This window comes from Ranitomeya imitator, chromosome 2 (assembly GCF_032444005.1).
Source record: "Ranitomeya imitator isolate aRanImi1 chromosome 2, aRanImi1.pri, whole genome shotgun sequence".
NCBI classification, from domain to species: Eukaryota; Metazoa; Chordata; class Amphibia; order Anura; family Dendrobatidae; genus Ranitomeya; species Ranitomeya imitator.
The window spans coordinates 639,617,451-639,639,627 of NC_091283.1; the positions used below are offsets into that span (position 1 = coordinate 639,617,451).

Here is a 22,177-nt window from a genome sequence, read left to right on the forward strand (position 1 = left end):
CAATGTGTCACTGACTAGACTTGCAAATCAGTAAGAAAAATATGAATGGCACTGAGAAAAACCGCTCTTAGTACTCACTGTTAAAGGATGAATAAACTCTTAATCACGGACACATTCCAGAAACCTTCACCTTGCTGGAGGTGCTTGCTGTGAAAAAAGTGCATGAAAAGTCCAAAGAAACAAGAAAAACAGCAGGACTCCAAATATTGGTGAAAAACAACCTTAGTCCTTTATTGCATAATAAAAATCATGGACAAGGTGTTGCGGGTAAACAAGTGCAGATTGTGCAGGCAAATGAAACAGGACGAGGGCCGTTTCGCACAATAAGCGATTCCACGGGTCCAGATGTGGACTAAGGTTGTTTTTTCACCAATATTTGGAGTGCTGCTGCTGCTGTTTTTCTTGTTCACTTACTAGACTGCTTGCTGCAGTTTTGATAAAATCGCTGTTTTCTCTGCTTCAGCTCTACCAGTTCACTGAATGCTGACTTCTGTATAATCCTGCCCCCCAATGATTGATGGCTTTCTGTGTATGCACACTGTGCAAAGGCCGAAATCTGCAAATCAGTGGTCGGGCATGGTTGCACAGAGCAAGAGGACTATTTGGCAGGAGACAACTAGTTCTCTAATGAAATTTTCCTGCTGATAAAAACTGATTTTGTTGAAACCACAACACGTAGTCCAGTGAGTGATACATTGCTGGAATCAGGCTCTTATATATCATTCTGCTTTCAAATTACATCGCAAAGATCTGCTCACAGATTCCCTTTAAGTCCATGTTGCCACTTCAACAGAATGTTTTACTCTGTGATATTGGTTTTCTGTTAAGTGGGAAATGCTATTTTCCTGTTTTTGAGGCTTAATATTCATTTTATCTTTTTTTTTTTTTTTTTTTTCTTTTTTAGTTGTAGCGATTTGTTAAAGAATGAGGAGTGACACAACTAAGGAGATACTAAACCTCATCTTGGAAATAGCCCATCTGCTGCCTGGAGAGGTGAGGCGTGGTGTAAAATTAGGTAATTACACCTGAAATGAACAACAACGCATGACAAATTACACATGCCATTATTTAACAAAAACTAGGCCAAAATGCAGAAACAGTGGGTGAAAAAAAATAAGTACACCCAATAAATCAGTACCTTGTAGAACCACCTTTAGCAGCAATAACTGGAAATAATCATTTTCTCAGTCCCCCATGAAAGCACCACGGAGAGAGGATCTGCCCTTCAAGGATAGGTAAACCTACAGAATAAAAGGGCGGTACCTCTCCCCCGCATCAGTTTGGTTTCAAGTCCCTGACGGGGAGCCTATTCGGTGTCGGTACCTGAGGAGACGCCATCCGAAGATCAGTGAGGGATTCCAGAGACGGCCAGTCCGGGTTCTGGCAGCGGGGAGGCCCCTGCCACGGCTGGTGAGGTATCCGAAGCCGCCACTGCTGGGACCGATGGGTCTCAAGAGTGAGCGGGGGAAGCACAGCCGCCACTCCAGATAGGAGACGGGCTTCCTGGTCCTGGCAGGTGCACACAAGTAACAGAGTGTGCCCTGGGTGTTCCAAGATGGACGCCGCGGGTCAGTATTCGCAGTAGAAAACGCTTCCCCAGCGACGCAGCCACGTTGAGGATTGGCCGGTAATAGGTGGCAAGTTTAAAAAAGCGGTGAGTTGTGGAGCTCCTTGCTCTATGCCGTCTCAGGTGATAACCATGGAGGACAGCGACAAGCAGCTCCAGCCTCAGCAACCGGATGTGCAGAGGAAACGATCTGCTGACAACCGGAGTACTCGGTCCAGCAGTCATTCCACACAACGTAGCAAGAACTCCAGTGTGGTGAACCAGTTGCCATCTCCAGAACTCACATTGCAGGATCCTACCCCTCCTCCGGAATCGGTACCTGTGGCTGTGTCAATTGGTGAGTGATCTTCGTGAAAGTTCACTGTTATAATTGGGGTCCCCTCTCTTCCTTTTATTTAAGGGAAAGAGTGGGAAAAACAAAACACAGGTCCTGCCCCTTGTGCGAAAAACCCCTACCACAGTCCTGGGATAAGAAGCTTTACGACTCCTGTATAGGACTGGTTCTCTGCGAGGAATCCACAAACTTTGCCTCTGAACTGAGATCTGTAATCAAGTTGGAGGTCGAGACTGTTTTAGTCCCTTAAAGAAGGGAAGAAGGTCAAGAGAAAGGAAGCTATAGTTTATTCCCACTCCGATTCCTCTAGTTCAGAGGGTATGGACTCCGAGATACTGGACTCCTCCCTCTCTTCCTCGGATGATAAAAGCAGGGGCCGTCACTGTTTTCTCCTAGATGAAGTAGATGCACTTGTGAAAGCAGTAAGATCTACTATGGGAGTTCTGGATCCTCGCCCTGACAAGACAGTCCAGGATATAATGTTTGGGGGGTTAGGCCAAAAACGGTGGAAAGTTTTCCCCCTTAATGAGAATATTCAAGCCTTAATCAAAAAGGAGTGGGAGAAACCAGGCAGGAAAAACTCGTCGGTACCCATGGTTAAGAGAAAATATCCCTTTGAGTAGGAAACTTTCACTTCATGGGATAAGGCCCCTAAACTTGACATTGTGGTGGCTAAGGCGTCAAAAAAAAATTGCACTCCACTTGGAGGACATGGGAACTCTAAAAGATCCCCTTGACAAAAGAGCTGACACCTTCCTTAAAGGGGCTTGGGAATCAGCAGGCTGAAGTTTGAGACCAGCCATAGCAGCCACATGTACTTCTAGGTCCCTAATGGTACGAGTGGATAAGTTAGAAAAGCAACTGCGGGATGGAAAACCTAGGAATAAGGTTTTGTAATCCATCCCTATGATAAGGGGCGTGGCGGCTTTTTTGGCGGATTCTTCGGCCCTTTCTAATGCAAAAATAAAAAGCAACAAAGCGCCCTGTGTGAACTTACCCTGAAAGTGCAGATCTTGGCCCTTAGCGTATAATTTTTTTTTTTTAATGCTTTCTCCTATCCACCCATCCCTTGATAGCTAGGTTCTCTAGAGCTATACAGAGACTGAAGCCTTCTGTAAGGAAATCTGTCCCCTCTTGGGATCTTAATCTAGTACTGAACGCACTTTAAGCGCCCATATAAACCAACAGATGTTAAGGACATTAGTAGGCTCTCTTTTAAAACTGCCTTCCTGGTAGAGATCACACCAGCAAAAAGAATATCAGAACTACAAGCCCTATCCATTCAGGACCCATATTTACAGGTGTTTGAGGATCGTCTGGTCCTGAGGCTCGACCCAGCTTTCCTCCCCAAAGTTGTATGAATTTCGAACACGAATAAAGAAGTTGTTCTCCCCTGCTTCTGCCAGCACCCTAGAAACCCGAAGGAGCAGTCCTTTCATTGCTTAGACTGGTTTCACACTTGCGTTTCGTTGCGCTGTGGATGGCAGCGTACTTCCTCCTTGCTTCCTTCATGAAGCTCCACCCACGCTCAGGGCCGGCGTTTGGCACAGGCAGACCAGGCAGACACCTGGGGCCCCCATCTAGAAAGGGGGCCCCCTACCTCTGCAGCCCCTGTATGAAGTGCCCAGAGGGTGTACAGCAGTGGCGTCTCTCCCAAACCCCCCTTGAGACCCCCCTCAGTGCTGTGATTTAAGGTACCTTCACACTGAGCGACGCTGCAGCGATACCGACAACGATGTCGATCGCTGCAGCGTCGCTGTTTGGTCGCTGGAGAGCTGTCACACAGGCAGCTCTCCAGCGACCAACGATCCCGAGGTCCCTGGTAACCAGGGTAAACATCGGGTTACTAAGCGCAAGGCTGTGCTTAGTAACCCGATGTTTACCATGGTTACCAGCGTAAACGTTAAAAAAACAAACACTACATACTTACCTTCAGCTGTCTGTCCTCCGGCGCTCTGCTTTCCTCTGCACTGTCAGCGCCGGTCAGCCGGAAAGCAGAGCGGTGACGTCACCGCTGTGGTTTCCGGCTGGCCGGCGCTGACACAGGATGCAGGAGGAGTGCAGAGAAGCAGAGCGCCGGGGACAGACAGCTGAAGGTAAGTATGTAGTGTTTGTTTTTTTAACGTTTATGCTGGTAACCAGGGTAAACATCGGGTTACTAAGCGCGGCCCTGCGCTTAGTAACCCGATGTTTACCCTGGTTACCAGTGAAGACATCGCTGGATCGGCGTCACACACGCCGATCCAGCGATGTCAGCGGGAGATCCAGCGACGAAATAAAGTGCTGGACTTTCCTCAGCGACCAACGATCTCCCAGCAGGGGCCTGATCGTTGGTCGCTGTCACACATAACGATTTCCTTAACGATATCGTTGCTACGTCACAAAAAGCAACGATATCGTTAACGATATCGTTATGTGTGACGGTACCTTTACTCATGTGCTCCCAGAGCTCTGTGCTGTTTGCTGTAGGATCAGGTTTCACAGTCACATACAGCAGCCACTGGCTCTGACCACAGTCACTGCTTGTAATCTGAAAGTGCACACAAGACGATTACAGTCATGAATATGCGGCTCCACCTCCCATAGGGGTGGAGCCGCATATTCATGACTGTAAATGAGCGGCCCCACTTGACCGCATGCAGTAGAAGGTGCGGCCAGGACAGGAAGCAGCGACAGCCAACGAGGGTGCTGGGTGAGTATTTTCAGAACAGCGGGGGGGGGATAGGGGGGGCGCACAGGGGGTGGGGACATGGACCTTTATTTTATACACGATAAACTTAAAAAAAAAAAAAGGATTATTCATATCTTCTCTGCAGCAAACGCTGCTGCACAGAAGATATGAATCGCGGTTTCAGCACAACTGGGGGGGACAGCGCTTACTGTAGCGCTGTCTCCTGCACGGCACACGGACTGCACACGGACAACGTCCGTCCATTGACTTTAATGGGTCCATGTAATACGTGCGCTCCCACGAACACTGACATGTCTCCGTGTTTGGCACACGGTCACGGTCCGCTGAAATTTCCGCGGCAATTCCGGACGTGTGCACATAGCCTCACTGTAGAGTGATGGACTACAAATTGTTTTTAAAATGGTCTTTTATTTCCTTCTCAACTTGATATGTTTATATCGATATTTGAGATATATCAGTGGTTCTTTCTCAACTTGATAGGCAGCAACAATTAAGATTTCCTAGGATCATTACTGATGTCTTTCAAAGCGGCATCACAGGATCCAGGGTGCTGCTGTAAGAAGCTGGCGGTAGGAGTGGGGCGATGCTGTAGGCAATGGGCTGGGAGGAGGGGGTGTCCTGGTGGTGCGAGGCAGGAGCCATTGATCTCTTTCGTGGGCTTCAGGAATAGGTCAGCAGTACGAGGCAGGAACTGAGCATGTGCATATTGATCTCCCGGTGGTAGGCTTCAGGAAAGTGGCGCTGGTGTCGGCGCGTGCACAGTTTTAGATCTCGGCTTAATCCTGCAGTAGTGACCATATTGCCCTGACTCCTGTGACCCCGCTCCACTGCCACCTCCCTGTGAGCTAAATTCGAACTATAAGATGGAACCCCATTTTCACATTAAAAAATATTTTTCTTCCTAGATTCCTCCTCTAAATTTGGGGTCCGAAAAATGTTACCTACGGTAATTTTTCTCTGCTACTGTATATGACCTCCCTCATTTATTACTAAAACAGGGACATGACAAAATGTGTTTTTTGAGCGTTTATATAGATAATTATGTCAGTGTCTTTCTCTCTACACAGGATTATACAATAGCTAAGAAAACCTATGGTATCATAAAGGAGTCTCTACTTCACTTGTCCTTAAATGAAGCAAACCATGATCAGAAGATCCTTGAATTTACTAACAAGATCATTGAGCTGCTGACTGGAGAGGTGAGCGCTGCTGGGAATACTGGGGCATTATACAGTAGCACAAGGGTTAATATGTCTGGATGATGACTCTATCATTGTGTGTCAGGTTCCTATAAGATGTGATGATGTCACCGTCCATTTCTCCATGGAGGAGTGGGAGTATATAGAAGGACAAAAAGGTCTATACAAGGACTTCATTATGGTGGACAGTGTAAAAGTCGCACGTGGCTCACAGGTGAACAAGAATAGGAGTCACCTGTCAAAGCTGATGTTAAATCTCACGTTGGACTTCTTAGCTCATCTCACAGGGGAGGTGAGCCTTAGTGGTTGTAACATAGTTATAAATCTTATAGCTATATATAATTGTAAAGGACTTTATCTACAACTTTAGTAGCCCTGATTTATGAGACCAGTAAACCCACACCATAATTCAAGGAGTAGGACCTATGTGACCTTCCCTCCTTGAAGGCCTCTTCATTGTTTGTCCACATAGTCTCTAGACCAATCTCTGACTGTCATTGAGTCCAAGGTAAAAGCAGGACCCATTGCTGAAGAGGATAGACCTCTATTCCAGACTCCAGTATACATCTGCAGAACATGTGGCCAACGCCATGAAGAGGCCTTCACAACTCAATCATACCAGTCTAACTCCCAAGTTTATAAAGGTATGAAGTAGCATAGTTACAAATTCATACGCCCAGCAAGTTTTGGCCCAAAACATCATTACTTTGTTTTCTAACTGGACCCCTGTAGATGTAAAAGAAATTAAGACGTTTTGGGGCCTTGTTCTTCACATGGCCTAAGTGAAGAAGCCAGAACTTCAGCAATATTGGAGTGTTGATGTTTTATACAACACTCCACTGTTCTGCAGAGCTGTGACCCATAAACGTTTTGAGGCCATCTACAAATTTTTGCATTATAACGATAATGCACGGTGCCCTCCCCGAGATTACACTAACTTTGACCGACTTTTCAAAGTTTGACTGGTCATTGAGCACTTCAGCAACAAGTTTGCTGAGGCGTACATTCCCCAAAGGGAAATCTGCATGGGTGAGTACCCTAATACATTTCAAGAGGTGGCTCAAATTTTGACAATACATGCCCAGCAAGAGGGCCAGGTACGGAATTAAACTCTACAAGCTGAGCGACAGTACCTTGGGGTACACCCACAGGTTTAGAATTTATGAAGGTAAGGACACCCAGATTCAACCCCCTGAATGCCCACTGTCCTGGGAGTGAGTTGGAAAATTTGCGGGATTAGGTGCACTCCTTGCTGGATCAAGGATATCACCTCTACGTAGCTAATTTTTATACCGGCATCCCACTGTTCAAGTCACTCTCTGCTTGAGCTACCGCAGCCTGCGGTACTGTCTATAAAAATCAGAAATTCCTCCCTAAGCTGGTAATTGGGCTGCTGCTCAGAAAGGGTGCCCACCATGCATGGTGATGGCAGCATCCTTACAACTGTATGAGGTACTCCTACACAGGTTCACAAACCACACTGTGTACTAGGGTACAACAAGAACTTGGGGAGAACAGATCTTTGATCCGATCCTCTAGCCGTACACTTCCATGAAAAAGCCAAGGTGTGGTTCAAGAAGCTGGCTGTGCACATTGTACAGATGGCACAAAAGCATTGCACATTGCCATCATGATGTGCAGGCCAGACCAATACATCGTATTGACGGTTCCAGGAGGTAGTGATTAAGGCCATAATATTTGGCAGTCAGGAAGGCGTGGGCCTCAGTACTTCCAGAACTGAAGGTGCTCGTATCTTACCAGGCCAACTTTTCCCTCGTGAGGTCCCTCAAACATCAAAGAAAGGAAGGTCGCAAAAGAATTGCTGAGTGTGTTACAGAAGGGGGTACACAAGGATACCATTTGGCAATGCGAGACCTGACAATCCAAACTTGGCTTGTGTATAAAAGAATGCTTCAAACTGCACCACACATCCATGGACTACTAAATTAATTTGACTTGCACAACTCATGTATGCCAAGCTGACGTACACTACACAACTCACGTATGCCAACCTTATGCACTCTACATAATTTATATATGCCACCACATTATAAAATTGTCAGGAAAACGCTAAATCAATTCTAATATAGGGTCACTTGTGGTGTATTTCTACTGTTTAGGCATATCACAGGCTCTCCAAACATGACATAACACCCGCAGAACATTCCATCATAATATGTATCTAAAACGTCACTTCATCCTTTCTGAGTGCCGCAGTGTGTCCAAACGAGTTTTTTCCCCCACATATGGGGTCTTTTCCTCTTGGTTACCCTTGTGAAAATAAAAAATTGAAGCTAAAAGAACAAAGTCAAACAGTGCTCCTTCACTTCCGAGCCCTGTCGTGCGCTGACACTGTGTAGGTTACTGTGCACAATCCTGCTGACGGGTTCGTTTTAACGGCATAAAAATGAAAACTTTGAAAATTGCTACATTTTCAAAATGTTCCGTTAATTTCAAAAATTCCTGATCAACCTTTAACCCTTCTAAGCTCTCCCTTAAGCCCAAACAGGAGATTTTCCCCACATACGGTGTATTGGCATGCTCAGGAGAAATCACACAGCAAATTTTGGGGTCCATTTTCTCATGTTACCCTTATGAAATAAGGGTCTAGGTTAAAAAATGTTGTGGATTAAAAAAAAAAAAAAAAAAAAAAAAAAAGAGTGGTCCATTTTCTCTTTCCATATTGCTTCACTTCCTGTGAGGCACCTGAAGGGGTAATTACATTTCTTGAATGTGGTATTGAACACCTTGAGGGGTGCAGTTTTTAGAATGATGTCACTTTTAGGTATTTTCTGTATTCAACTGTGATGTGTTCCCTATAAAAATATAAAAATTGACCATTCTATCTTCCTAACAAAAAAATGTTTAAAAATTATGCTGATGTAAAGTAGACATTTGGGAAATGTTGTTTTATTTATTCACTATTTTGTATGACTTAACTCTCTGTTTTAAGGGCATAAAAATTTAAGTTTCAAGATTGTGGATTTTTTTTCTTCAAATTTTCACCAAATCCACGCTGACAGCGGCATTTAACAAGCGATTCTGGCCATCGAGCCAGAAATGCGCGCACTGCTGACCCCGTCACATGATTGGGGGTCATCGGTGTATTGGCATAACAACCAGAGGTCTCCTGAAAACCTCTATGGTTGTTGATGCCAGATTGTTGTGAGCGCCACCCTGTGGTTGGCGCTCAAAGCAATGCAGTTATTCTGCTACATAAGAGCGATCTGAGCATCGCCTCTATGTAGCAAAGCCGATCAGGCTATGCCAGCTTCTAGCCTCCCATGGAGGCTATTGAAGCATGGCAAAAGTGTAAAAAAAAAAAAAAAAATTTAAATATAAAAGTTAAAATCACCCTATTCAAAATAAAACAATAAAAAAGAAATCAAACCTACACATATTTGGTATTGCCATGTTCAGAATCACCCAATCTATCAATAAAAGAAAGAATTAACCTGATCAATAAACGGCGTAGTGAGAAAAAAAAAATAAACGCCAGAATTACATTATTTTGGTCGCCACGACATTACATTAATATGCAATAACGGGCGTTCAAGAGAACGTATCTGCACTGAAATGGTATCATTAAAAACATCAGCTCGGCACGCAAAAAGTAAGCCCTCAGCCGACCCGAGATCCTGAAAAATGGAAATGCTACAAGTCTCAGAAAATTGCGCAAATTTCTTTTACCGTATATACTCGAGTATAAGCCGAGATTTTCAGCCCAAATTTTTGGGCTGAAAGTGCCCCTCTCGGCTTATACTCGAGTCAATGTGGGTGGCAGGGTCGGCGGGTGAGGGCGCTGAGGTATACTTACCTAGTCCCAGCGATCCTCGCGCTGTCCCTGCCTTCCTCCCCGTCTTCTGTGCTGCAGCTTCTTCCTCTCTTCAGCGGTCACGTGGGACCGCTCATTAGAGATATGAATAAGCGGCTCCACCTCCCATAGGGGCGGAGCCGCCTAATCATTCCTCTAATCGGCGGTGCCGGTGACCGCTGACAGGAAGAGCTGCGGCACCGAAGACCAGGCAGAGGGACAGCGCGAGGATCGCCAGGACTAGGTGAGTATGTCATATTCACCTGTCCTCGTTCCAGCCGCCGGGCGTCGCTCCATCTTCCCGGCCGGCGCCTCCATCTTCCCGACGTCTGCGCTCTGACTGTTCAGGCAGAGGGCGCGATGACGCATATAGTGTGCGCGGCGCCCTCTGCCTGATCAGTCAGAGCAGAGACGCCGGGAAGATGGAGGCGCCGGAACGAGACGCCGGGAGCTGCAATCAAGGGAGGTGAGTATGTGTTTTTTTTTTTTTTATTGCAGCAGCGGCGGCGGCAGAGATTTCTATGGGGCACAATGAACGGTGCAGGGAGCAGAGCTGTGTATATATGTGGGACATGCAGGGAGCAGAGCTGTGTATATATGTGGGACATGCAGGGAGCAGAGCTGTGTATATATGTGGGACATGCAGGGAGCAGAGCTGTGTATATATGTGGGACATGCAGGGAGCAGAGCTGTGTATATATGTGGGACATGCAGGCGGCAGAGCTGTGTATATATGAGGGACATGCAGGGAGCAGAGCTGTGTATATATGTGGGACATGCAGGGAGCAGAGCTGTGTATATATGTGGGACATGCAGGGAGCAGAGCTGTGTATATATGTGGGACATGCAGGGAGCAGAGCTGTGTATATATGTGGGACATGCAGGGAGCAGAGCTGTGTATATATGTGGGACATGCAGGCGGCAGAGCTGTGTATATATGTGGGACATGCAGGGAGCAGAGCTGTGTATATATGTGGGACATGCAGGCGGCAGAGCTGTGTATATATGTGGGACATGCAGGGAGCAGAGCTGTGTATATATGTGGGACATGCAGGCGGCAGAGCTGTGTATATATGTGGGACATGCAGGGAGCAGAGCTGTGTATATATGAGGGACATGCAGGGAGCAGAGCTGTGTATATATGTGGGACATGCAGGGAGCAGAGCTGTGTATATATGTGGGACATGCAGGGAGCAGAGCTGTGTATATATGAGGGACATGCAGGGAGCAGAGCTGTGTATATATGAGGGACATGCAGGGAGCAGAGCTGTGTATATATGAGGGACATGCAGGGAGCAGAGCTGTGTATATATGTGGGACATGCAGGGAGCAGAGCTGTGTATATATGTGGGACATGCAGGGAGCAGAGCTGTGTATATATGTGGGACATGCAGGCGGCAGAGCTGTGTATATATGTGGGACATGCAGGCGGCAGAGCTGTGTATATATGTGGGACATGCAGGGAGCAGAGCTGTGTATATATGTGGGACATGCAGGCGGCAGAGCTGTGTATATATGTGGGACATGCAGGCGGCAGAGCTGTGTATATATGTGGGACATGCAGGGAGCAGAGCTGTGTATATATGTGGGACATGCAGGGAGCAGAGCTGTGTATATATGTGGGACATGCAGGGAGCAGAGCTGTGTATATATGTGGGACATGCAGGGAGCAGAGCTGTGTATATATGTGGGACATGCAGGCGGCAGAGCTGTGTATATATGTGGGACATGCAGGGAGCAGAGCTGTGTATATATGAGGGACATGCAGGCGGCAGAGCTGTGTATATATGTGGGACATGCAGGGAGCAGAGCTGTGTATATATGAGGGACATGCAGGCGGCAGAGCTGTGTATATATGTGGGACATGCAGGGAGCAGAGCTGTGTATATATGAGGGACATGCAGGGAGCAGAGCTGTGTATATATGTGGGACATGCAGGGAGCAGAGCTGTGTATATATGAGGGACATGCAGGGAGCAGAGCTGTGTATATATGTGGGACATGCAGGGAGCAGAGCTGTGTATATATGTGGGACATGCAGGCGGCAGAGCTGTGTATATATGTGGGACATGCAGGCGGCAGAGCTGTGTATATATGTGGGACATGCAGGCGGCAGAGCTGTGTATATATGTGGGACATGCAGGGAGCAGAGCTGTGTATATATGTGGGACATGCAGGGAGCAGAGCTGTGTATATATGTGGGACATGCAGGGAGCAGAGCTGTGTATATATGTGGGACATGCAGGGAGCAGAGCTGTGTATATATGTGGGACATGCAGGGAGCAGAGCTGTGTATATATGTGGGACATGCAGGGAGCAGAGCTGTGTATATATGTGGGACATGCAGGGAGCAGAGCTGTGTATATATGTGGGACATGCAGGGAGCAGAGCTGTGTATATATGTGGGACATGCAGGGAGCAGAGCTGTGTATATATGTGGGACATGCAGGGAGCAGAGCTGTGTATATATGTGGGACATGCAGGGAGCAGAGCTGTGTATATATGAGGGACATGCAGGGAGCAGAGCTGTGTATATATGTGGGACATGCAGGGAGCAGAGCTGTGTATATATGAGGGACATGCAGGCGGCAGAGCTGTGTATATATGTGGAACATGCAGGGAGCAGAGCTGTGTATATATGTGGGACATGCAGGCGGCAGAGCTGTGTATATATGTGGGACATGCAGGGAGCAGAGCTGTGTATATATGTGGGACATGCAGGGAGCAGAGCTGTGTATATATGAGGGACATGCAGGCGGCAGAGCTGTGTATATATGTGGGACATGCAGGGAGCATATGGCACCGTATATGGCACAGCAATGGGGCACAATGAACGGTGCAGAGCACCGTATATGGCACAGCAATGGGGCACAATGAACGGTGCAGAGCACCGTATATGGCACAGCAATGGGGCACAATGAACGGTGCAGAGCACTATATGGGGCACAGCTATGGGGAAATAATGAACGGTGCAGAGCACTATATGGCACAGCTATGGGGAAATAATGATCTATTTTTATTTTTGAAATTCACCGGTAAATGCTGCATTTCCACCCTAGGCTTATACTCGATTCAATAAGTTTTCCCAGTTTTTTGTGGCAAAATTAGGGGGGTCGGCTTATACTCGGGTCGGCTTATACTCGAGTATATACGGTATTTTTTTTTTAAAGCAAATTTTGGAATTTTTTTTCACCACTTAGATAAAAAATAACCTATACATATTTGTTGTCTATGAACTCGTACTGACCTGGAGAATCATAACAGAAGGTCAGTTTTAGCATTTAGTGAACCTAGCAAAAAAGCCAAACAAAAAACCAGTGTGGGATTGCACTTTGTTTGCAATTACACCGCACTTTTTTTTTCCCGTTTTCTAGTACACGACATGGTAAAACCAATGGTGTCATTCAAAAGTACAACTCGTCCTGCAAAAAAATAAGCCCTCACATGGCCATATCGATGGAAAAATAAAAAAGTTATGGCTCTGGGAAGGAGGGGAGCGAAAAACAAAAATGGTCTCTGTGAAGAGGAAAAAAATGAAAACGCAAGCATTGCTGTTTTTGGTTGCCAGTGGCTGTAACACCCCTAAAAAAAAAAAAAAAAAAGCAATTTGAAGCGATCTGTCACATTTACACTACAATGGTACCAGTAATAACGTCTGCTGGTGACACAAAAAACAGCCTTTACAGCTCCATCCACAAAGAAGGAGCACATTATGAGTCTCGTATAACGGCACATTTTTTTTCACAACTTAAAAAATTAAAGTATATATCTTTGGTATCCTTGTAAGTGTAGTGACCCAGGAATCATGTTGCCAGTTCATCTTTACCACTTGATGAACATCACAAAACAACTCCCCACCCCTCCCCTAAAACTACCTCCTCAAAAAAATAGCAGAATTGTGTTTTGTTTTTTCACAATTTTATCGCACTTAGAACTTTTTGTCAGTACATTGAAAGGCAAAATGAATAGTGTCAATCAGAACTGCAACTAGTTCCTGCAAAAACAAGCCCTCGTACTGTTAATTGGACAGTAAAAGTTTTGTCGTTTTGAAGAAGGAAAGGAAAATTCACCATGTCAGAAAGGGGTTAAATCTAACTGAAGACAATGCTAAATGTTTGGCTTAATAGTTTTGCATACAATTGACAAATGGTATAGTGCTGTAAAATTAACTCCTTTTTCTCACTATGCACAGCAATATCCAATATTGGAGAAAGACAGTAAAATTTTGAAATCAAGCATTCGCCACCGAAAATCAGGAAAACGAACAAAAAAATTCAGGTCCATTTCGAAGCCTCAACTTCACTCAATAATTCATGGCAAAACCAATGAGCAGAAGATCCTAGATCTCGCCAACAAGATCATTGAGCTGCTGACTGGAGAGGTGAGCACTGCTGGGAATAGTGGGACATTATAAGTAACACAAGGGTTAATGTGTCTGGATGATGACTGTATTATTGTGTGTCAGGTTCCTATAAGACGTGATGATGTCACCGTCCATTTCTCCATGGAGGAGTGGGAGTATATAGAAGGACACAAGGATCTGTACAAGGACGTCATGATGGAAAATGACCGATTCCCTACATCACCAGATAAAAGCAAGTATTTAATTATAATTCAAATTCTGATCTGTTTTATTTAAAGTGATTGTCTCAAGATTTAAATGTTTGGCAATAGCTTTGGAAATAAACATTTATTAATGTTTGCAAACACCTTGCTCTTTAAAAAATCAGTAATGAGTTTCCGCCTCCACTAGAACACAATCCCCAGGCTTTGCAGCTCAGCTGTACTCCCTAGATATGTACCTGTAGTAGCTTTAAGTTTAACAGGTCAAGGAACAAGCTCTTCCCTCTCATGCCCTCTCTCTATGTTCAGGTACGCAGAAGCACTTGTATGTTGTGCTAATATGTTCTTTTCCACTGAGCAGTGAGAAAGCACCTAAACGTTTTGTCCAGCCTCAGTGCTCAGGTTTTAAGTACGGCTACTGCACTGCCCCACCACTAGTGCTTAGTAGTGATGGGTGAACTCCTGGATGTTTAAGTCCGGCAAGTTCGACCGAACAGTTAAAAAAACAAAACAAAAAAATAGTTTAGTTTGGATACCAGAACAGTACAGTTAACTTGAATGGGGGCTCGAACAACCAGTGTTTACCACTGCATGACAGTACGGCACTCACTGCCTCTGGTTGGCGGTAAAATCATCAAATGACCGTGTGAGTCCACTGATGTGACTGAAGTTAAAATGTTTACCTCTGGTCACTGACGTCAGCTGATGGGACAAGTACTCGCATCAGCCTACACCAGCTGCCGCAGTGAGAGCAGGCGGCGGCTGATGAGAGCATTCATCAGCTGCCATCTGTGCTCTAAGTAAATAATTTAAAAACAAAAGGAAAAAAACAGTGTGAGTTCCCCTGTATTTTTGATAACCAGCAGGCAAAGCTGACAGCTGGGGGCTGCAACACTCAGCTGTCAGCTTTAGCAAGGTTAGTTATCAAGAATAGAGGGGTCCCCATGCCGTTTTTCTTATTATTATTATTTAAAAAGACATGGGGTCCCCCATTTTTTTTTACAAACAGCCAAGCTAAAGCAGACAGTTTGGGTCTGGTATTATCAGGCTGGTAAGGGGCCATGGATATTGCCCCCCCCCCCCCAACCTTACCAGCCTATATATAGCAGCCTGCAGCCACCCAAAAAAGGCGCATGTATTAGATGTGCCATTTTGGCTCTTCCCACTTGCCCTGTGGAGGTGGCAAGTGGGGTCACATTTGTATTGTCCAGTGACATGAAGGCCCACTGCTTAGTAAGACACCTATTCATTAATAATCCTATAGTTGTATTGTAAATAAACACACAGCCAGAATAAAGTCCTTTCTTTTTTAAATAAACACACTTTACTTTTTTATTTAAAAATAAGAAAGGGAGGCCCTTGGCAATGGGATGTTGAACTCGATGGTAAGGGATGTGAAATATCTGTCTCGAGCTATTTCAGACCATAGTCCGATTGAGGTAGAATTGCGGTCGGCAGGGACACAAGCCAGGCACAGGGGAGAGTGGAAGTTTCAACCTGCTTGGTTACACAGTTTAGATCTAGAGAATATATTGCGGGAAGTGGAAGAATACTTTGTTATTAATGAAGAAAGTGCTGACATATCTATTGTTTGGGATGCTATGAAAGTATACTTGAGAGGATTGCTATTTAGAGATATTAGCAGATGTAAGTCCAGATCGAAACAGTTGGAGAAAGAAACTGTGGAGAAGCTAAGGAAGGTGGAGGATGAGATGGTTACACTTAACACCCAAGAGGCCAAAAGAAGATTAACACCTTCACGACATGCGCCGTACTAGTACAGCGCATGCCGTGCTACCCCCTTTGATGTGGGCTCCGGCGGTGAGCCCACATCAAAGTCGCGACATGTCAGCTGTTTTGTACAGCTGACATGTGCGCGCAATAGCGGCGGGTGAAATCGCTATTCACCCGCCGCTATTAACCTGTTAAATGCCGCTGTCAAACGCAGACAGCGGCATTTAACCGGCACTTCCGGCCGGGCGGCCGGAAATGATGTCATCGCCGACCCCGTTACATGATCGAGGGTCGGCGATGCATCAGGAAGGTAACCATAGAGGTCCTTGAGACCTCTATTGATACTGATGCTGGCCTGCTGTGAGCGCACCCCTGTGGTCGGCACTCACAGCACACCTGCATTTCAGCTACATAGCAGCGATCTCATGATCGCTGCTATGTAGCAGAGCCGATCAGGCTATGCCAGCTTCTAACCTCCCATGGAGGCTATTGGAGCATGGCACAAGTAAAAAAAAAAATGTTTTTAAAAATATGAAAAAAATATTAAAGTTTAAATCACCCCCCTTTCGCCCCATCCTAAATAAATCAATTTAAAAAAAAACCTACACGTATTTGGTATCGCCGCGTTCAGAATCGCCCGATCTATCAAGAAAAAAAAGCATTAACCTGATCGCTAAACAGTGTAGCGAGAAAAAAAATCCGAAACGCCAGAATTACTTTTTTTGGTCGCCGTGACATTGCATTAAAATGCAATAGCGGGCGATCAAAAGAACGTATCTGCACCGAAATGGTATCATTAAAAACCTCAGCTCGGCACGCAAAAAATAAGCCCTCACCCGACCCCAGATCACGAAAAATGGAAACGCTTCGGGTATCGGAAAATGGCACTTTTTTTTTTTTTAAGCAAAGTTTTGAATATTTTTTCACCACTTGGATAAACAATAACCTAGACATGTTAGATGTCTAGGAACTCGTAATGACCTAGAGAATCACAATGGCAGGTTAGTTTTAGCATTTAATGAACCTAGCAAAAAAGCCAAGCAAAAAACAAGTGTGGGATTTTGGAATTTTTTTCCTGTTTTCTAGTAAAAGACATGGTAAAACCAATGCTGTTGTTCAAAAGTACAACTCGTCCCGCAAAAAATAAGCCCTCACATGACCATATTGACGGAAAAATAAAAAAGTTATGGCTCTGGGAAGGAGGGAAGTGAAAAATGAAAACGCAAAAACGAAAAAGGGCCGCAACTTGAAGGGGGTTAAGGGAAGCTCAGGAGAATGTGAATAAGGTCCTTTTGGAACAGGCGGAGAGGAAGAGGGAATTTCAGCAGTTGGCATAATATCAGGATGGTGAAAAGTTGGGTCATATGTTCTCACTGATGGCTTCAGCCCAGGGGGGTAATTCACACCTGTATTCTTTGAGTTCTAAGTATGGCACGAAGATGTCGGATAATTCGGACGTCTTGAATATTTTTACCAAATTCTATAATGATTTATACTCCTCTTGTGCGGGAACATCGGTTGAGGAAATTGTGGCATTTCTGGAGGGGGTGAGACTTCCCAGATTGGAGGATGATGACAGGGAAAGTTTGGAGGTGCCCATCTCGGATGAGGAGTTAAGTAGGGCGTTGAGGTCTATGGCAAAGGGGAAGGCGCCGGGAGGGGATGGACCAGTGGAAATTTTTAAAGGGATGGAAGAGGTGCTATTTCCCAAACTTAGGATGGTGCTGGAAGAGGCAAAGATTAGAGGGAGATTGGCCTCTCTCATAGACGTTGGCATAATAGTGGTACTACCAAAAGATGATAAAGATCTACAAATGCCTGAGTCATATAGACCAATCACACTGCTTACAACGGATGTCAAACTTCTGGCCAGGATGTTGGCAGGTCACCTGACGGGTGTCATTTCCAAGGTGATACAGCTGGATCAGTCTGTCTTTATGCCTGATATATCAACGGCTGTCAATTTGAGAAGGCTTTTCATAAATATGCAGTTACTTGCTGACAACTCTGGTCAGAGGGTTATTGCATTATTAGATGCCCAGAAGGCATTTGACAGAGTAGAATGGGGATATTTATGGCAGGTTTTGTGTTATATGGGATTTGGGCCGCAATTTATATCATGGGTCCAATTACTATACGCACAACCGTTGGCTAGAATTAGGGTGAATGGGGTGTTGTCTCAAACAATGGAATTGCACAGAGGAACCAGGCAGGGGTGCCCGCTCTCCCCTCTTATTTGCTTTGGCTGTGGAACCGTTGGCCGCAAAAATCCGACAATCTACGGAGGTCTCGGGATTTAAATATGGGACGGTGGATGAAAAAAATAGCGCTTTACACAGACGATACCTTGTTATTCCTAAGTGATTCACAGGTATCTTTGGGAAATGCTATACAGATTATTGAGGATTTTGGCTCTCTGTCATTGTTGACGATTAACTAGTCAAACTTGCTTAATATAGATGGACCTGTTGATGAAATAAATAGTGAGGTAGAAGGGGGCAGACTTAAAGTAGTGGAACAATTTAAGTATTTGGGGATATGGATATCATTGCTGATCGTAGACTATTTGCATAAAAACTTGACCCCCATAGTGGATACTTAAAGCAAAGGCGGGTGCTTGGAATAAACTGCACCTATCGGTGGTGGGTCGAGTTAATCTTATTAAAATTATTACAATGCCCAAAATACTATATGTACTACACAATGCACCTATATGGATACCTCAGGGGAAATTTTAAACAAATGAATTCATTATTGAGAAACTTGGTCTGGGGGAAATAGCATCCCCGTATTAGGTTAGAGACTCTACAGCGTCCCAAGGATGATGGGGGATTGGCTTTGCCCAATCCTGGAATATATTTTCTTGCGGCCCAGTGTCAGCATTTAAGAGGCTGGGCACATGAGGCGACTTCCAACACGATACAACATGCACTTGAAAAATTGGCGAATAGATGTCCTGTGGTCCAATGACTAGAGGATGGATCTCTAGGGAAAACATATCCTACACTGTTTCTGATACATAGACTGTGGGGGAAGATTAAACAAATTTGTGGGATCACTTGTTTGACCCGGTTTTCACCAATATGGAATAATAAGAATCTACCAGAATTTATGGCTTTGGGGTGTTATAAAGAATGGCAGGCCAAGGGGATACAGTATGTTTATCAGTTGCTGGATCAACAGTTTCTGAAAGCTTTTCCCCAGTTACAATTGGAATTTGGGTTCTGGGATACTGGAAGCTTCCAATATGCGCAGATGAAGCATGCATGCATGCATGCATGCATGCATGCATAGCTCAGGGCAGGGGCGGAGGTCTCACTATTCAGGGGGACGTGGTGCTGGATTATATATGCAGGAAAATGTGACCACAAAAGGGGTAATATCCTTCCTATATGGGGACTTGATACATACCTTTCTACTTAAATTTCCAATTAAAGCCAGGGCTAAGTGGGAGAGTGAGTTGGGCCCCTTGGAGGATGACACGTGGGAATCCGTTCTGGAATGGGTACTGAGATTGTCGTTGAGTGAGCCGAGCAGGTTGTCTCAGCTTTATATGTTACAGAGAGTCTACAAGTCTCCGGACGTCTTATTTAACCCCTTTCTGACATTAGACGTACTATCCCGTCGAGGTGGGGTGGGCCCTGTTATGGACCTGGTGGTTAGGAGCACCCGGAATGACCTGATGGTTAAACTAACACAGGACAAGCTCTGGGAAGTGGGAGCTCTGCTGACCGCAACCCCTTATCCTATCACACACACTAGAAATAGCCGTGGAGCGTACCTAACTCTGCCTAGACGCCTCTTCACAGCCTAAGAGCTAACTACCCCTAGAGAAAGGAAATAAAGCCTACCTTGCCTCAGAGAAATTCCCCAAAGAAAAAGGCAGCCCCCCACAAATATTGACTGTGAGTTAAGATGAAAGTCACAAACACAGGAAAGAAACACGTTTCAGCAAAGGGAGGCCAGACTTACTAAACAGACTGAGGATAGAAAAGGCAACTTTGCGGTCAGCACAAAAAACTACAAAAAGACCACGCAGAGTGTGCAAAAAGACCCCCGCACCGACTCACGGTGCAGAGGTGCCACTCTGCATCCCAGAGCTTCCAGCTAGCAAGGCAAAATCATGATAGCAAGCTGGACAAGAAAACAAAGAACAACAAATAAACTAGCAGGGACTTAGCTTCTGCTGGAGTAGACAGGTCACCAGAAAGATCCAAGAGCGAACTGAACCAGTACTAGAACATTGACAGCTGGCATGGAGTAACGATCTGAGTGGAGTTAAATAGAGCAGCCAGCCAAAGAATAAACTAGGTCACCTGTGGAAGGAACCTCAGAAACAGCAGCTCCACTCACAGCCACCAGAGGGAGTCCATGGACAGAACTCGCCGAAGTACCATTCATGACCACAGGAGGGAGTTCGATAACAGAATTCACAACAGGGCCCGTATGACCACCGACGGGATAGTACGTCATATGCGATCCCCCTGGGAGCGCGGCCGGGTGTCACCTGACTATCACAGCTGACATCCGGCACTATGTGCCAGGAGCAGTGGCGGACCGCTCCTGGCACATTAAACCCCGAAACACTGCGATCAAACATGATCGCTGCGTTCTGGCGGCATAGGGAAGCATCGCGCAGGGAGGGGGCTCCCTGCGTGCTTCCCTGAGACCCTCGGAGCAACTTGATCACATCGCATTGCTCTGAGGGTCTCCTATCTCCTTCTCCATGTAGGCCCCGAATCCAAAATGGCCGCGGGGCTGCTTTTGGGTCCTGCAGGGAGATGGCTGGTAAGCCAGGAGCACTGCCTGTCAGATCGCTGATCTGACACAGTGCTGTGCAAAGTGTCAGATCAGTGATCTGACTCTATAATGTGATGTCCCTTCCTGGGGCAATGTTAAAAAAAAAAAAAAAAAATCTAAATAAATATATATATTATTCCAATAAATACATTTATTAAAAAAAAAAACAAAGTACACATATTTAGTATCGCCGCGTCCGTAACGACCCAACCTATAAAACTGTCCCACTAGTTAACCCCTTCAGTGAACACCGTCACACAAAAAAAAAACGAGGCAAAAAACAAAACGCTTTATCATACCGCCAAACAAAAAGTGGAATAACACGCGATCAAAAAACGGGTTATAAATATCCATGTACCGCTGAAAACGACATCTTCTCCCGCAAAAAAACGAGCCGCCATACAGCGTCATCAGCGAAAAAAATAAAAAAGTTATAGTCCTCAGAATAAAGCGATGCAAAAATAATTATTTATATAAAATAGTTTTTATCTTATAAAAGCGCCAAAACATAAAAAAAAAATATAAATGAGGTATCGCTGTAATCGTACTGACCCGAATAATAGAACTGCTTTATCAATTTTACCAAACGCGGAACGGTATAAAGGCTCCCCCCCCTCCCCCCCCCCCCCCCCAAAAAAAAAAAGAAATTCATAAATAGCTGTTTTTTGGTCATTCTGCCTCACAAAAATCGGAATAAAAACCGATCAAAAAATGTCACGTGCCCGAAAATGGGTCCAATAAAAATGTCAACTTGTCCCGCAAAAAACAAGATCTCACATGACTCTGTGGACCAAAATATGGAAAAATTATAGCTCTCAAAATATGGAGACGCAAAAACTATTTTTTGCAATAAAAAGCGTCTTTTAGTGTGTGACAGCTGCCAATCATAAAAATCCACAAAAAAACCCACTATAAAAGTAAATCAAACCCCCCCTTCATCAGCCCCTTAGTTAGGGAAAAATAATAAAATTTTAAAAATGTATTTATTTCCATTTTCTGGTTGGGGCTGGGGTTGAGGCTAGGGTTGGGGTTGGGGCTAGGTTTGGGGTTGGGGCTAAGGTTAGGGCTACAGTTAAGGTTGGGGCTAAAATTAGGGTTGGGGCTAAAATTAGGGTTCGGGTTTGGATTACATATACGGTTGGGATTAGGGTTAGGGGTGTGTCAGGGTTAGGGGTGTGGTTAGGGTTCCCCTTGGGAGTAAGGTTAGGGGTGTGTTTGGATTAGGGTTTCAGTTAGAATTGGGGGTTTTCCACTTTTTAGGCACATCAGGGGCTCTCCAAAGGCGACATGGCGTCCGATCTCAATTCCAGCCAATTTAAAAAAAAAAAAAAAATGAAAAATGGTGTTGTAAAAATGAGAAATTGCTGGTCAACTTTTAACCCTTAACTCCCTAACAAAAAAAATGTTGGTTCCAAAATTGTGCTGCTGTGAAGTAGACATGTGGGAAATGTTACTTATTAAGTATTTTGTGTGAC

At 45.1% G+C, this 22,177-nt stretch overlaps 1 protein-coding gene across 2 annotated transcripts in view; it reads left to right on the plus strand.

Annotated features, from left to right (window-relative positions):
* Positions 1-22,177, plus strand: part of LOC138665360 (zinc finger protein 345-like) — a 63,409-nt gene that overhangs the window by 14,274 nt on the left and 26,958 nt on the right. Inside the window, exons 2-6 of one of the 2 annotated variants that reach the window (XM_069752768.1) lie at positions 905-993; positions 5,661-5,792; positions 5,878-6,084; positions 13,798-13,986; positions 14,071-14,200. In XM_069752768.1, the coding sequence (XP_069608869.1) occupies positions 925-993; positions 5,661-5,792; positions 5,878-6,084; positions 13,798-13,986; positions 14,071-14,200 (727 nt within the window). In that variant the 5' untranslated portion in view covers positions 905-924. The remainder of the gene's footprint in view (positions 1-904; positions 994-5,660; positions 5,793-5,877; positions 6,085-13,797; positions 13,987-14,070; positions 14,201-22,177) is intronic. The other variant, XM_069752769.1, reaches the window with a different exon arrangement.